The sequence below is a fragment of the Sylvia atricapilla genome, chromosome 27 (genome assembly GCF_009819655.1).
Source record: "Sylvia atricapilla isolate bSylAtr1 chromosome 27, bSylAtr1.pri, whole genome shotgun sequence".
NCBI classification, from domain to species: Eukaryota; Metazoa; Chordata; class Aves; order Passeriformes; family Sylviidae; genus Sylvia; species Sylvia atricapilla.
In genome coordinates this window covers 911,449-927,532 of record NC_089166.1, presented here as the reverse complement: position 1 = coordinate 927,532, position 16,084 = coordinate 911,449, and the positions used below count along the sequence as shown (strand labels likewise).

Below are 16,084 nucleotides of genomic sequence, written 5' to 3'. Positions count from 1 at the left end.
GTCAGGTTCTGCTGGTCAGAAAGAGCTTCCAAACTGTGAGTTCACACTTAGAAATAAATTTATTTTCCAGAGGGGCAGAATGGATGGAAATTCCTCTCTGCTTCCTAGAAACCGGTTTGTAATGGTTGTGCTTTACAAGTGAAAGGTCTGTGAGAGTTCACATTTCATGGGATGGGGAAAATTGGGCTGAAATGTCTGGAGAATGGGAGCTGCTGCTCAGAGCTCTGGAATATTGTGGAGTTGTGAAGGTGTTTAATCCTCTTCCTCCGGGTAGTGCCAGGGCAGTTCCCCACGCTGAGCAGGGGGAAGTCAGGCAGCCTGAGCCTGGGATCTTGATTTTGGGGTAAAACCAGCCCAATCTGGGGCTGGGGCTGATCTCTTGTGTCTGTTTCAGGCTTGAAATAAGGGGTGAATTGCGGAGGGGGAGGCTGAGTTGGGTTTTTTTGCACTTGGTTTATTGTCTTTTGTGGAGCCACGTAAACAGATTCCTGAGCCATTGTTGTTGGGTAATGCACAAATCCAGTCGTGAGGGGGGTTAATAATAATAATAATAATAATAATTCCTTTCTGTAGGGATAAAATATGGTGTGGAATATGGGCCAAGCTCCTTAAATTGGACTTGAATGTGGCTTTCTGATTCCAGGAAGAGTGGAATTCTCTTTTTCCTGGGAATGCCATGCCCAGCCTCAGGAGCATATTCGGATTAGTCCCTTTACAGGAGGTGTGGCCACCGCAGAGAAAATCACCACTTACTGCAGCAAAGCAAACAAAAAAGGGAAAACATTACCCAGATTGACTCCTAATTCTCTGTGGTGTCGATTTTGTGTGGAACATGCCCCGACAGATCCCAATCCGTGCTCATATTTGGGATTTCTCTGCTTCCTGCCTGAGGAAATAGCAGCAGAGAGGAGGAGAGGCATCTCCTGGTGCTTTGGAGTGACCCCTAATGCTCTTGGAGGACTCACTGACCAAGGCCCAGGTTCTCAGCACTTCCCAAATCCACCTTGTCCATGTTCCCCTGCCCTGGGATATCACCTGGAGCTCTCCTGGGTTTCCCTCAGCCACGTTGTCAGGATTAAATAATTCCAGTTTTGGTTTGTTTTGGGGTTTTTTTCCCTTCCCCTGACTGAACCATCCTTGTAGTCTCCTCTACATCCTCCAAAACAACAGCACACAAAAAGCTCTGTCCTTTCCAGTTTCCCCTGGGAGTCTCCAAACCCTCCACGTGAGCAGGAGCTGCTCCTGCCCATGAAATGTGTGTGTGTGTGTCCACGGGGCAGTTTGTCCTGTTGGAAATGAAATTTTGGGAGCTCCAGGAATGTCTCTGAGGAAGGAGAGTGTGTGGGGAGCCTTGTGAGCACCTTCAGCCTGAGAAATGCATCGATCCACAGAATTCCTGTGCTGGATTCAGGGGCCTTGGTGTGAGGGAATTCCAGCCCTTCTGAACCTCTGCAGTTCCCGGGTCTTGTTGTGTTGGAGGGAGGTGAAGGGAGCTAAGCTGGATGCAAAATGGGAAATTTCAGATGCTCCAAAATCGAGTTGCCTTCTAGTAATTAATCCTGTCTGTATTCAGAAAGCTGAATTGAATAATCTCACTGACCCTAATCCCATTTTGGAATCTGCTGCCTTCCTGCCTCTGAAACGCTGCTCCTGTGTTTTCAGGGGGGTTCACTGGCTTTAGGGCTGATCCTTTTGGGGTTGTCCCTGGTCCCTTTCCTGGGCTGCTCTTGGCTGGAGTAAGGATTGGGGATTGTGCAAACAGAGGGACACAAACAGGGCAGGGAGCAGGGAAAACTCTGCTCTGACTCTTCGTGCAAAAACTGATGTATCACCCTGGAATTTGATTTTATGTGGGGAGAGAAGCTCTTGGTGACACAGCCCAGGGAACACCTGAAGTGGCCCAGCTGAAACAGCTTTTTTTTCGATGGTGTCTAACAATGTGGCTCATAGATAATGAGAAAAACTGTAAAAAATCAAGATTTTAGGAGGAGGGTGTCCAAGCTGATGGATTTTCCATATCCCTTTTCACTCCCCCACCCTCGTTTGTTTTTAATTTCAGTGCCGTGCCACATCACACGTAACACTTTTTAAAGCAGCGCTTCCTTTGGGCAGGTGAATAATAAACTCTTAATTTCTTTGGTTCAAAGTGGTTGTTGAAATGATGAGATAGGAAGAAATGTCGACCACAAGTTGTGTTTCACGCCCCCACTGTGATGCTCCCGTGGCTTGGGTAGGGAAGAGAGATTTGGGGAGATTTGGAAGCCAAAATCAAATTGGTTGTGCAAAAAAGGCTTGGCCCAGGGAGGCTGGGGAAGGTCCAGCAGGAAAATGACTTTTGTCCTCAGGGTGTGACACCCAGGAGACAGCGCTGGTGTCCCAAATTTTTATTGCTGTTTTTGCCCCAAATAGGATTCGCTTCTTCCTTCTCCCTCTGCCAGGAGTTGTGTGAATGTGGGAATGTTGGCCCTGGCAAACTGATTTCACAGGATCCCAGGGTATTTTGGGTTGGAAGGGCCTTACAGCTCATCCAGTTCCCTCACCAGGGACATGTGACTTTTTCCAGATAATGATAAGGAAAAAAAAAAGGGGGAGTGTTTTAAACTAAAAGAGGAGAGATTTGGATATTGGGAAGAAATTCCTGGTTGGGGTGGTGGAGAGGCCCTGGCACAGAGCAGCTGTGGCTGTTCCTGGATCCCTGGAGATGTCCAAGGCCAGGTTGGAACACCCTGGGACAATGGGTGGTTGTCCCTGCCAATGGCAGGGGTGGCACTTTAAGGTTCTCCAACCCATTCCATGATTTCCTGGTTGTTTCCAGGGATGAGCAGCACAGGGGGCTCGGGATGGTTTCACTGCTGGTTGGAGCAGCTCCTACAAGGGACATTTTGGGGAGCCCTGGTGGCCCTGGGGACAGGGGCTGTTCCCTCCTGCATGCCAGAAAAGGGACTCGGGGCCAGCACCCACGGGCACATCCCGTTTCATTTGGACACCGTGGTTAATTGGGGCTTGGGACACTGCAGTAATTACTGTTTTCGCTGCCTGCCTGGCTGGGAGCTCCCTTTGAGTCACAGCATTGGGAAAGTCAGCCCTGGGAGGGTTTTATCCTCCCTGAGCCGGGGTGAAACCTGCCCAGCCCTGAGGAGGGGCCAGACCCCTCTGCCCGGGGTTTGTGCACCTCTCTGTGATCCTGCAGTTCTCCTTTGGGACAAGCTTCCCCCTTCACACCTCAGCTCAGGTGGATTTTTTTTTTTTTTTTTAATTTCAGACACCATAATTTGACTTTATTTCCCAATATTTATGCCGATGATCCCGGCATCTTCTTACATAATAGCTGGATACAAACCCAGCAGTGAAAAAAACACCTTATTACCAATAATAATAATAGTAATAATGATGATATTACCAGTAATAATAACAGAATTGCAGGTGGTGGGGAGGGGCAGAACTGTAATTTATCAAAGCAGCTTATTTGAATTTTGATGAGCCTCAGAGAGCTGGATAAGTTCTTGGATTTAAGCTGAAAATACTGAATCATGTCTCACTTTTTGGGTTTGATTTTTTTTTTCTTTTTGGATCCATTCTAAGTGTATTTGTAGTAAATTGTTGCCCTGCTAAAACGGGCTTCTAAAAAGATAAAAATAAATAGTTGATGGTGTTTTATGGCCAGGGACTGTGCCATGGGCTGTCCTGGGAAAGTCAGGAAATCTTTGTCTTATTTATACTCTTCCTTTTTGGGGCTGGATGTTGTTCTTATGGGCAGTGCTCTATATTTAAAACCTTGGCAGGTGCCTGTGAGAAAACAGCACCATTTTCCATCAGGAATCTGCGCTGGGTCACCGAGTCCTTGCTCAGGTGTCACCGAGTCCCCAGGTGTCACCTGTGGGGAGCTGAGGTTCTGCTGCTGGGGCTGCAGCAGCCCTCAGCCCATCAGTGTGATCCCACTGACGTTGGGGAGGGGTTTTCTCATTCAGAATCAAAGCTGATTAACTGGGAGCTGCTGTCCCCAGGCTGTCCCCAGGCTGTCCCCAGGTCCTGCCAGGGCCACCCGGGAGGAGCCGCTCGGATGTCACCGGTGCCCCTCGGGTAACTGGGGGCTGGTGGGGGGCTGGAATTGGGATTTCAGCTGACCACAGGGAGGGTTTAGGGCAGCTTTGGGATGGGAGAACTGTCTGGCAGCCAGGGCTGGGCGAGGGGAACAAAACAGGTGAACAAAAAGAGGCTGAATGTGCCCGTGTGGTGCCCGGCAGCAGGTTCTGGAGAGGTTCCCTTTCAGTGGGGTACAGACACGTGGCAGCTGCAGTGGGAGTTGTGAAATCAGTGGGGTTTTTTGGTATCTCACCTGTGGAGTTTTCCTTTCTGGAGGCAGCAGCACGACCTTGTCTCTTTGCCCATCCATCACTGAGGGATTTCCCTCCAGGACACTGCACAGAGGCTTCATCCCGGGCTCCATTCCTGTAGGGTTTGACTGAGGTCTGAATCATTCCTGGTTCAAAAAACCTCAAAAAAAGGCTCTTTATTTAACGTGTCCCCAAATGCAGGCTGGGCTCAGGTAACTCCTCCATCCCAAACAGGAATTTAAACTTCCCCAACCAAGCAGCAACCGAGGAACCGGCGATACCCATCCAGCCCCGTGCCTATCCAGCTATTTTTAGGAATATTAAGCCTGTAATAAGCCTTTTTTTGGCCAGGGTCTATTTCTGGTTGTCCTGCTTAGTCAGGATTTTGCCCGAGCAGAGCTCTGGTTGGGAGCCAGAGGGGCGAGTGTGGCCGGGGCAGGAGGGCAGCTCTTGTCCCTCCTGATCCCAACGGAGCATCCCGACACTTGTGACAGCCTGGCCTCCTCCAGCAGCCAGCCATTTCCTTGGAGATTAAACTGGATGGGCTTTTTTAAATAAAATTCCCTGTGTAACTACAGGCTGGAGGGAAGATTCCCTCAGTCAGAGCTGCTCGTGGATGGATTTAAGCAACCTCATTCTTTGGACGGCGTCCTCCGAGGAGCCCTCGGATTTCGCTGTCATTTCTCTGTGACTTATCTCTGCAGTGTGATGTTTTCTTTGCCTCCAGGAAGGCAGCTCGGCCTGCTCCAGCTGCTGCTTCCCGAAATCTTGTCCTGGGAAGGGAACTGATGTTTCTCATGTCTCTGTTGTTTGAGCCTTGTCACAGCGGTGAAATAATTTTTTTTTTTTTTTCCCCAAAAATGAGCAGAACTCGAGGCAAAGTGGCAGTACACACTGACCATGTTTGTAAGGAGTCGTCTCAGAGCTTCACTGAGCTTTTCCAGAGGAAATGCAGAGTGAATTCCACATTTTTCCTGTTGTTTTGGGGGTTGTGCTCAGCTTTTTCTCTCTGGGTTGGAGTTGTGGGTGAGGTTTGCTGTGAGTCTTGTGTCAGTGACTGTACTGGGCTTGTTCATCTCCATGTGGACCATAACAGAGAACATTGGTGCAAATTCTACCAGAAATCCTGGAATTTGGGCTGGCAGCCAGCAGCCTTACAGCTGGAGAAACCTCTCGGTGCATCTCAGACTCAGGGTTTAAACTCTGAACAAATCCACACAGAGTTTTCAGAACAGAAAAGGCTTTGGGAGCCTGGAAGGTTCATCTCCAAAACATCTTGATACAGACTGGGTGGGCTGTAAACTCCAAAATATTCAAACTGTGGATGCAGTCCTTCATTTCTGCCATCAGTGGTTGATTCCCCACCTTCCCCAACCTAAAGCCAGTTTCCAGAGCGCAACATTTGCTCTCTGATAATTAATAATTGCAGTTTTCTGGCTGGGTTTGAATTGCTTAATTTCCTGTGGTTATGTGCAGTTGTGGAGGGTCTGGGCAGCGTTTCCTCGTGGAGCAGGGCTCACAGAACCCTGGAATATCCTGAGTTAGAAGGGGCCCATGAGGGCAGTGAGCTCCAGGTCTCACAGCAGCTGCAGTTTCATCCTCAGTAAATCATGAACTGCAGCTTCATCATCTCATACACTTTCTGTCCCACAAATGAACGAGTTGGAGCGGTTTAAAATCAGGATATTTACTAATATTTCGTAGATTATGGGTTTAAATTCTGCACTGTTTCTTTGGCATGAGCTTTGCTTAACACAGAGACGTGCAGCACTTTATTGGTTGTGTTTCTGGGAATGTTTCTGGCTTTTATTTCCTGCCCACCTCTGAGGGTGTCTCTTGGATGGTTTTTGTACAGAAATGGGTGTCACCTTCTCCCTTCCTCTCTCTGGGTCTCCCTTGGGGTCCTTCCCCTCTCTGTGGTGCCCTTGGTGTTGTGTTGGTCCTTCCCAGGCAGCCTCAGGCTCTCCAGAGATGCCAGATCCAGTTTTTTTTTCCCCTGGAATGAACATCAAGGTGGATAAATCTCGCTGTCTCTCTGTCACCACTGACCCAGGTGTCTCCTCTAACCTTGCAGCCACTAATTCCCTGAAGCTCTGAATTATCTTCATCCCTTTTTTTCCCCCACTGGGATTTGAATTTTTTGCTTTCAAGTGTCTGGGTTCAGAGCGGGCTGACGCCGTGTTGGCTTTGGCCCTGGGGCTGCTGAAATTCCATCAGGAATTCCAGGGGCAGGACAAGGGGAATGGCTTCAAACTGAGAAAACAGGACTGCATGGGACATTGGGGAAAAATTCCTCCCTGTGAGGATGCTGAGGCCCTGGAATTGGTTTTCCTGAGAGGATGTGCACTCACCATCCCAAGGCCAGGCTGGATGGGACTTGGAGCACCCTGGGGTGGTGGGAGGTGTCACTGCCCATGGAAAGGTGACACTGGGTGGCCTTTAGGGTCCCCTCCCACCCAAACCCAGGGGTTTTGGAGCCTGGTCAGTGGCACAGCCACCCCAAAGGAGCAGCTGCAGTGGTGGCACCAGGCTGTGCTTCCTGCTGGAGCTGCAGGAACACCAGGCTGGGCACAGCTGCTGCTCACATCCTCCTGGGCACATTCCTTGTGCAGGGACACCCAGACACTGCCACCTGTCCTGAGGGGGTGGCACTCTGGTGTCCCAGTTCAGGGTGACAACGCCCTGATGTGACCAAGGCCTGAGCAGCATCTCTGTGTCCTGCCCTGTGAGCAGGAAAATGTGGGAATTAGCTGTGGACTGCTGGGAATGGAGCCAGTTTGCCACATTTTGAGTGTTCTCGAGGACAAAGGAAGAGGTTTTAAAGGAAATGGAGAATTGCACGTTGTGCTGAGTGTGAGGCTGTGAGATCAGCTCTGCCTTTTGGTCACTTCTGTCTGTCTGTTTTCATGAACTTCCTAAATTCAATAGAATTTCAGTCTGGTTTGGACCTTCAATCCCACCCAGTGCCACTCCTGCCGTGGGACACCTTCCACTGTCCCAGGCTGCTCCAAGCCCTGTCCAACCTGCCCTGGGACACTTCCAGGGATCCAGGGGCAGCCACAGCCCCTCTGGGAATTCCATCCCAGCACCTCCCCACCCTCACTGGGAGGAATTCCTTCCCCGTATCCCATGTGGCTTCACACAGCTGCAAAAGTTGCTCCTTGGTGGAGGATTCTGTGTTTGGCACAGAACTGAAAATTTACATACAATTTTACAAGAAAAAAAAAAAGTGGGTTTATGTGTCCTGTCCAGAATAATTTCTTCTGTTGGAAAACACCTGGTATTAAAGAAAATAAAAGAGATGTTAAGAGAAGCAAACTTGGGGCATTTCGTTTTTATCCCTTGAAGCATTTTTGAAAGCCTGGAAATCTAGAATAGCCTCTGACATTTTTTTTTCCAGAGCTTTATTTTTGTATGGACCTGCCAGAAGGTCCCCGTGTCCGTGGTATATATTTAGCTGTACGTGCTGCCATGACTTAGCAAAATCCCAATTCCAGCCTGTTTTCACCCAGCCTCTGCCATCTGAGCCTCAGGCTTTGAAGGAAAACTGAAGAAAATAGGTCTGGAGATGTATCCTGGCTCTTCCCAGCCTTCCAGGGGAGGGGGAATTCCAGAGCTGAGGTTCTCCCGTGAGCCCATCTTGTCTGGGCCCCGTCACGGTTTAAGTCCAAGGACTATTTTTAGTAAGACAAAAAAACCAAACATTCCTTTCGATTAGTGCTGGTCAAAGGGAAACTCCTGCAGAAACCAGTCTGGGGATGGGATTTGTGCCGGGACTGAGGTGAGGTTTTTCCTGCTGAGGGATTTGATGGGCAGAGTTCCCTGTGATCAGGCAGAGGAGGCTCCTGGCTGCTTCTGGAATCTCTGTTTTAACTCTTCCTGCCCTTGTTCTGGGTTCTGCTCTGGGTCTTTTCTGGAAGTCTGCTCCTGCTCTCTGATTGTTCCTTTAGTTTCCCTGATCCTGTTTTTTGGGGATGAGAGTCCTGATTCGAGGTGTGGGCAGTGGTGGGGAAGGGTTTGGATCTGCCTGTGTGCTGCTGTTCCTGGGGGAAAGGACTCACATCTCGTTTTGCCGTGAATAATTCCTCTGCGTTCCTCCTCCATGAGAGCTCCCTCCATGATTTCCTCGATCTGCTAATCAATCAGCTAATCAATTTAATGAGCTGCTCCTGTCCCAGAATGTGCAGGTGCTGCTCTCCCAGCCTTGGGAATGTGTGTCCCCACCCACTGTGGCTCCAGAGTCACCTGGAGATGGGAGGGAAGAGCCCTTGGAGCTGGGAATGGCAAAACCTCCGTTTAATTAGCAGCAAACTGAGAGCTGCCGGGCTGGTTTCTGCTCAGGACTTGTGATGTTCCTGGTGGGAAGTGATAAAAGGGTCTGTGGGGAGGGCAACACTTCTGCTGGCTGACATTTTGGGGTGGAAGTTTGAGAGTTCCCACTTCAGCACCGTGCTCTGGCTGTTGGGATAATTCACAGGCAAAGTGGGATTTGGGAGCACAGCATGTGACTAAAATCCTGGGGTTGGGTGTTCTCTGGGGGTCACGGTGTTCCTCAGTTCCCAGTTTTCCAGCTGGAGCATTTAAAGGGCATTTCGTGGCAGCACATTGGATTTTGTGTTAGGTTGTGGTGGGGTTGGATTCATGCTCAGGTACAGGGTATTTGGGATATGATGAGATTAGATTCATGTTCAGAGACAGGATATTTGGAAAGCAATGGGTCCATGTTCAGGTACAGGGTATTTGGGAGGTGCTGGGATTTGATCCATTCTCAGGAACAGGATATTTGGGAGCTGTTGGTGATGGATCCATGCTCAGGTACAGGATATTTGGGAACTGTTGGGGTTGGATTCATGCTCAAGTACAGAATATTTGGGATATGATGGGATTGGATTCATGTTCAGGGACAAAATATTTGGAAAGTGATGGATCTGTGCTTGGGTACAGGATATCGGGGGTGTGATGGGATTGGATCCATGCTCAGGTACAGGATATTTGGGATATGATGGGATTGGATTCATGTTCAGGGACAAGATATTTGGAAAGTGATGGATACATGCTAGGGTGCAGGATTATTTGGGATGTGCTAGATTCATGCCCTGGTACAGGATATTATTTGGGAGCTGATGCATCCGTGCTCAGGTATAGGATATCTGGGATGTGATGGGGTTGGATCCGTGCTCAGGTACAGGGTATTTGGGATATGATGGGATTGGATTCATGTTCAGAGACAGGATATTTGGGAGGTGATGGATCCATGTTCAGGATCAGGTACGGGATATTTGGGAAGTCATGGTGATGTATACTTGAGAACTGATTTTATTTAGATTTTTCTCAAGAGCCTCATGAGGCTTTGCTCTCTGTTTTCCATGGGACTCCTTGGAAAAGAGAAGCTTCTCTTGTTCTCAGAGTGTGTGAGATGCTTTCAGCTGGTCCCAAAGTCCATTCCAGGTGCATCAGGTGCTGTCCATGGATTTGGAGGGACACAAGAACCAGCTCTGGCCCCGTTGCCTTGGAAGAACACTGAGCTTTCCCAGCATTATCCCTCCTCCTGGTGCAGCCCCAAAGATCACAACTCCCTCTAAACCATTCTTGGTGGTTTAAAACTCTGTCCTGTTTGTCCTGAGGGCTGGGAGAATGTTCTGGGCCCTGCAAGACTTTTCTCTGTTCACCAGCACCTTTTCCATCACAGAAACCAACCCTGCTGCACCTGCACCTTCCACCTCTGCTTGGTGGATATTTGGACTCCTCTTCCTCTCCCCTCCAGCCCCTGGGCCAGATGTTTGGTCTGTAAAACCTCCCAGTTTTGATGTGTTTGTGCCTTGGTGCACCCCCCAAAGTGCTGAGGGAGCATCCCCAGTCAGTGCCAGCTCACAGCCACATCCTAATTATCATTTATTTGAGTGGAACAGCTGCAAATCTCAGTTTATATTTAACCTCTCAATCCCCAGAGCATCCTTGCACCGTGTTTTAAGATGTAGTGCTCCATCCAGCTGTGGTCCAGTGCAGGAGGTGCAAACTGCAGCACAAAATTTATCTCTTAAGAATTTACTGATCCAGATATCTGGAAAGAGCCTCTTTAACCAACCACTTCTTCCCTGGGGTGAAGCAGGGTTTGTTCTTTTGGTCTGTGACTGAGCTGTGCCTTTTTTTTTTTATTTCTTTTTTGTTTGTTTGCAGATGTTCTCAAACAACGATGAAGCTGCAATCAACAAAAAACTGCCCAAAGAGCTGCTGCTTCGGTGAGTCCTGTCCCTGGACACCGGTGGGTTGTTATTTCCATCCAGGATTTTGCTGCTGTGCTCCCAAATCATGAGCTTGGATCGGGGTCACTCAATAAAGCCAGGCCCGAACAGAGGCAGGTCAAAGGTCTGTGTCAGCAGTTTGTGCTAAATGGGATTAAGTTTTGGGGCTTTTAAATGCTGGGTTGGTTTGCTGGTTGTTTGGTGAATGGAGGAACTTTAAATCAGGTCCTTAATGAGAGTGAGGAGTCTCTCATTAATCCTTCTGGTGAGGGTGGGCTGATGTGGAAAATAGGATTCTGCTTCTCTGAGGAGTTCAGTTTAAAGCAGAAGTGTGAATCCCTCTGCTGCAGCTACACTCGAGTGGACTTTGTCCCGTCCCTTGTCAATAGGAGCCAGTTTTTCAGCTCCTGGCAGGATGGTCCCGTTGGCAAACACCAAACAGATCAGATTTTGTGGGCTGTTAGGCTTTGAAAATCCTTTAAAGTCTCTGTGGATAATTCTGCTGCCCCTGTGCTCCCTGTGGGAAGCAGGAGGGGAGTGTCGGGGTCACTGTCCCTCTTTTGGGGCTCTGGAAGTAGAGCTGAGTTCATCAGTGCTTTGAGCTCAGGTGTTGGACTGGAAATGGGGGAAGCAGAGGCAGGGGGAAGCTTGAATTATTAACAGCAACAACGTTTTTACACTGCAAGAAACTGGTTCTGTCAACACTCGGTGGCAGTGGAGTGTGGGGAGGGGAGTGTGACCCAGGAAAGTGCTGCTGGAGTGAAGGGAACAGGGAAAAGGGATGACTGTGTTTCATTTTCAGTGCACTGCCTCCTCTGGAAGGGCATTTCCCAGCTGATTCCATTCCTTTTATTCCAGTATTCCTCACCCTGGAGCACAAAGTGTGGCTGTCACCCTGCCCCAGGGTGGGTGTTTGGGATTGGGGGGACACAGGAAATGATTGTCCAGGGGTGTGGAGATCAAACCACACCCTGGGGACCGGGGGCACCTGTGGGAGGAGCAGGGTGGGGTCACAACCTCCACAGGAGGAGTTTGCACAGGGCTTTTTGCAGGTGGCAGCTGCTGTGCTTGTCCTCAACCATGGCTGGGATGTGGAGCAGCAAAAAAATTGTATTTCTGGGTTTTCTGAGGTGATTTCCTTCTTCTGATGGGAGCAGATGCAACAAACCTGGGTTTTGTCCCTGTGCTGAGGTGACAAGGCAGGGGTAGGTTGGGGACAGCTTGTGATGGGTGAGGCAGGAAGTCTGTGTGGCACTGGGGATGTGGGGAATAGAGTAGAGGAGAAAAAGATTGGGTGAGGAAATGTAAATGGGATTTTTTTCATGGATTTCAAGGGAGGGAGAAGTGTGAGGGCATCGGGTTCCCCAGGAGCAGAACCTTGCTTGGAGCCAGGGTGAGGTTTGTGACAGATGGAAGTGGGATGGTCCTGAGTGCAGCCAAAGGCTGAGGTTTGCCTCTTTGCTGTGTGTGAAGGTGCAGCCACCTCCAGAGGTGTCTGTCACCACCTGAGAGTCAGCAGGGGACAAAGCTGGAGCAGGACATGGATTGGTCACCACGGGCTGGGGCTGCCCCATCCCTGGACAGGGTTTGGAGCACCCTGGGAGAATGAGAAGTGTCCTTACCCATGGCTGGGGTGGCCCTGGATGAGCTTTAAGGTCCAGCCCAAACCATTCCATGATTCCATGAACGCTGCTGGACAACTGGAGAAGGATTTGTGGCAGGAAGGAGAGAAGCTCCTGCATGGAGCAGGGAATTGCATCAGGACAAGCCCCAGCGTGGCTGAATTCCCACCCTCCTGCCCTATGGAAAAGCTGTGCCTGTTGTTCCCTGCTGTCCCTGCTCATCCCATCCTGCTGCAGAGCAGGGAGTTGTCCAGAATGGAACCCAGGGGAAATGGGGAGTTGATAAATGTTTAAAGCTCATAAGTAATGGTTTGGAGAGCTGGAATTCACTGTTAGCATACTGCGAAAATTAATTACTGTGCATTGACAGTGCAGCCTTTGAAAGAGGAGCTTGGATGGGTTTTCTGCAGGAATCTCCTGTAAATGGGTGTCACTGTGTGCAGGACAAAGGCTGGTGTGTTTGGGCACTGCTCTGTGAAGTCCTGTCCCTGCTCGGGGCACTCAGACGGCTTGGGGGTCCCCTGGGCGTGGAGTGAAAGCTGCACTTAGGCAAAATAGAGAGGAGGAGGATGTGAAATGGGAGAACAACAGCCTTTGTTATCCCTACAAACACAGGGATGGATCAGGAGGGGTGCTGAGGGCTGTCCTGGGACATGGCCCTGGATGCAGCAGTGACATCGTGTCCTGGAATGGGGACGTTTGTCCTGCGTGTCCAGAGAGCAAGACAGGGTGGGGAGGTCACAGAACCCCGGGATGTTTTGGGTTGGAAGGGACCTTAGGGACTGTCTGGTTCCCCCTGCTGTGGCAGGGATACCTCCCACTGTCCCAGGCTGCTCCAAACCATGTCCAGGGATGGGACAGCCCCAGCCCGTGGTGACCAATCCATGTCCTGCTCCAGCTTTGTCCCCTACCAGCTGAGAGCCAGCAGGGGACACCTGGAGGTGGCTGTACCTTCACACACAAAGCAGGAAAAAGCAGAATTCCCTCCTTCCTTGGCTGCCCCAGCTCCTCCCTGGGCTGTGTCTGCCTCGGTGACTGCCAGTGGTGGATCCGTGGCTGCTGCTGGCTCCAGCTGTGCTCGTGTCCCCAGAGGGGCAGCCTGTCCCTGTTTCCCTGCATTCCCACTGCTGTTGGAAAGCTGCTTTCCTTCCCTGAGGCTGCCTGCCAGTCCTGGGAGCCTGGATTTCTCTTGCCAGAAGTGGATTTCTGCTGCTCTCCTGGAGAAGGTTTCTGTCCCAGCGTGACGTGGGGCTGCTGCACAGCTCCTGCTTGGCCAGGAGCAGGAGCAGGCTGCTGGAATTCCTGCTGGGTCACGGGCAGGGCAGGCATTTTGCAGCTCTCTCCTGGCCTAAGCAGCTTTGACTCCGTGCTCTGCCCATGCAGCACATCCCCAGCCCTGGCTCTGCCAGCCCCACACACTGATTTATCCCTCAGGAGCTGGAATTGTGCCCCATGGAGCACTGAGTGGCAGCAGAGCCGTGGTGTCTGTCCCCCTGCCCAGCCCCTGGCTGCGGGGTTGAACTGGGATTGAACTGGGGTTGAACTGGGGTTGAACTGGGATGATTGGGGGTGTAGCTGGCAGAAATTGGTGTGGGTAATTTTAGAAGGCTGAAGGTCTAAGCTGGCTCACCTCAGAGCCTGCAGCGTGCAGGGATTTCGTGGCACTCTTGACCCTAATCTAGTTAGGGCAGCAGTGGGAAAGTGAGGAGTCCTAGAAACCCCTGAGGGGATTAAGAGGTTGAAACCTGAAAATTGCTCAAAGTGAGTGTGTTTTACCCAAACTGTGCAGAGCTGAGCTGTTCAGACAAAATTGTATGCATAGGGAGTCCCTTTGCAGTGAGACCATTTAATCTGCTGCGATTCCAGATTTAATTCCTGTTTGGGAAGCTCAGCCTGCCTTCATCTGCAGTCACTGTGAGATGATAAAGTTAATTTTGTGGATTATTTTCTCCACTGTCGACTCTGAAGAATAAAAAGACTGATGTCAAAGGGCTCATCAGGCAGCTGTGAGCAGGACAGGAATCCTGTTTGGGTGGAAAAATAAATGTTCCAGCACAATGCCTTTGGGCCTGTTAATGCAGAATTGGGAAAAATCATTTAAACAGCGCTGATCTACTGCTGCAGCTCAGTCACCGCTGATTTGTGGGGCTTGGGGTATTTTAATGTTGCCCAGCAGTTCTTTGGAGAGGCCAAATCCCCTCCTCAGGGCTGCAGGGGAATTCTCAGCTCAGGTCATGGTGCCTACAGGAATTTGTCTGTGCTCCTGCTGCTCTTCCTGCTCCGTGGGGAGCAGCTGGATCCAGTTCTGGAACGACGAAAATCCACAACCAAGGAGCGCCTGCTGTGGAAAAAAAAAGTCCTTTTTGCAGCTTGATTGTGCTGAATCATGGACTCAGGGTCTTGGGCAAGTGCAGGAGGAGCTGAGGGAGCACTGGAAAAGTCTCTGGAGCTCCTCAGAGCCGAGATCTCGGTGCTGGGGAAGGGAGAGGGGTGAGGGTTTGCCCAGGATGAATCCCTGGTGGTGTGTGGGCAGACTGGGAAGGGAAGGGAGGAGCAGGAAGTGGAGGAGAATTTCTCTCAGATCTCCCAGCCCTGATAGAGGGATGAGGTAGTCATTAAGAGTCTGGGATTCCCCTGGAATTTTCATGGAAGTAGAGAAAATTTCCATAAGTGAGTGACCTGTAGAAGCTGAAGTTTTATTTACTCCTATAATGAGGATTTGAGCATAAGAATTTTCCCCAGCTTGCCTCATTTCCCAGCCTTTCCTGGTTTTGTTGTGCCTGGACGTGGTGCTGGATAAATCCTTGGGCACCAATAAATGACACTGGGCTCAGGGGGAGCCTTTTCAGGGAGGATGGAGCTGCTCTGAAATCCAGAATTTGGGATTCCAGACAGTGTCTGGATTCTTCTCCAGAGCTTTTCCCCAGCACTGTCAGATTTCTCACAGTAAAATCAGAAGTGGCTTGAACCCCTTGGATCTTCACCCTTTAACTCCTTGGATCCTCAGGATCCCTGGGAAGTGCATGAGCTCAGGAAGGAACGTTCATCCTGGTTTAGCTGAGTGCTGCTGTGGGATCAGTGTTCTGGTAAATAATCTGCATTTAGCCTCCATCAGGAACACAATATTTTCCCCACAACTGGAAATTGGAGTTGCTGAAGGTTTTTTTTGTCAGGATGCTTGTGGCTGACAGCATTTGCCTTCTCTTCCGGGTGGCCTTCAAGTTGAAAATATTAAATTCAAATATTTAAGCACATTGTGGTTGAACTCTTGTATTATCTTTGCAAAAAAACCTCCAGGGTTTTATAATTTCCCAATAATTGTTCCCAGAGGGAAGGAGGCCTTGATGTCCTCCCACCCTCCGCTTGACCTCGTCTGTTTTGGGCCACGATTGTTTGAATAACCATAAACCATAAAACGACATGGAAACCCCATTGAATTTCAGACATTGTTGATGTCTTGGTGCAGATTGGGAGCTTTCTGTGGGACTCGGTGCTTGCTGCATCCAGAGCTGGGGGAGTTGTGATCTCAGCTGTGTCATTCCTTTGTCCCAATAACAGCCCGCAGTCTTGGGCGTGGGCTGGGTCCCCGGGGTGTGTCCTGGCGCAGGGTGACACTCAGCAGTGTCCTTGTCACTCCTGGCTGAGCACTTCTGGCTCTGGAAGTGCGGAATCCTGGGGTGGTTTGGGCTGGAAGGGGCCTCAAAGCCCACCCAGTGCCACCCCTGCCGTGGGACACCTCCCAGTGTCCCAGGCTGCTCCCAGCCCTGTCCAGCCTGGCCTGGGACACTTCAGGGATCCAGGGGCAGCCACAGCTGCTCTGGGAAGCCCATTCCAGCCCCTCACAGGGAGGAATTCCTTCCCAAATCCCATCCAGCCCTGCCCTCTG

General features: G+C 50.4%; 1 protein-coding gene across 4 annotated transcripts in view; it reads left to right on the top strand.

Moving 5' to 3' along the window:
* FBXL20 (F-box and leucine rich repeat protein 20) overlaps positions 1 to 16,084 on the top strand; it is a 39,468-nt gene that overhangs the window by 2,560 nt on the left and 20,824 nt on the right. For 2 of the 4 annotated variants that reach the window (XM_066336698.1, XM_066336699.1), the window contains exon 2: positions 10,512 to 10,573. In XM_066336698.1, the coding sequence (XP_066192795.1) occupies positions 10,512 to 10,573 (62 nt within the window). The other 2 variants (XM_066336700.1, XM_066336701.1) reach the window with 2 other exon arrangements.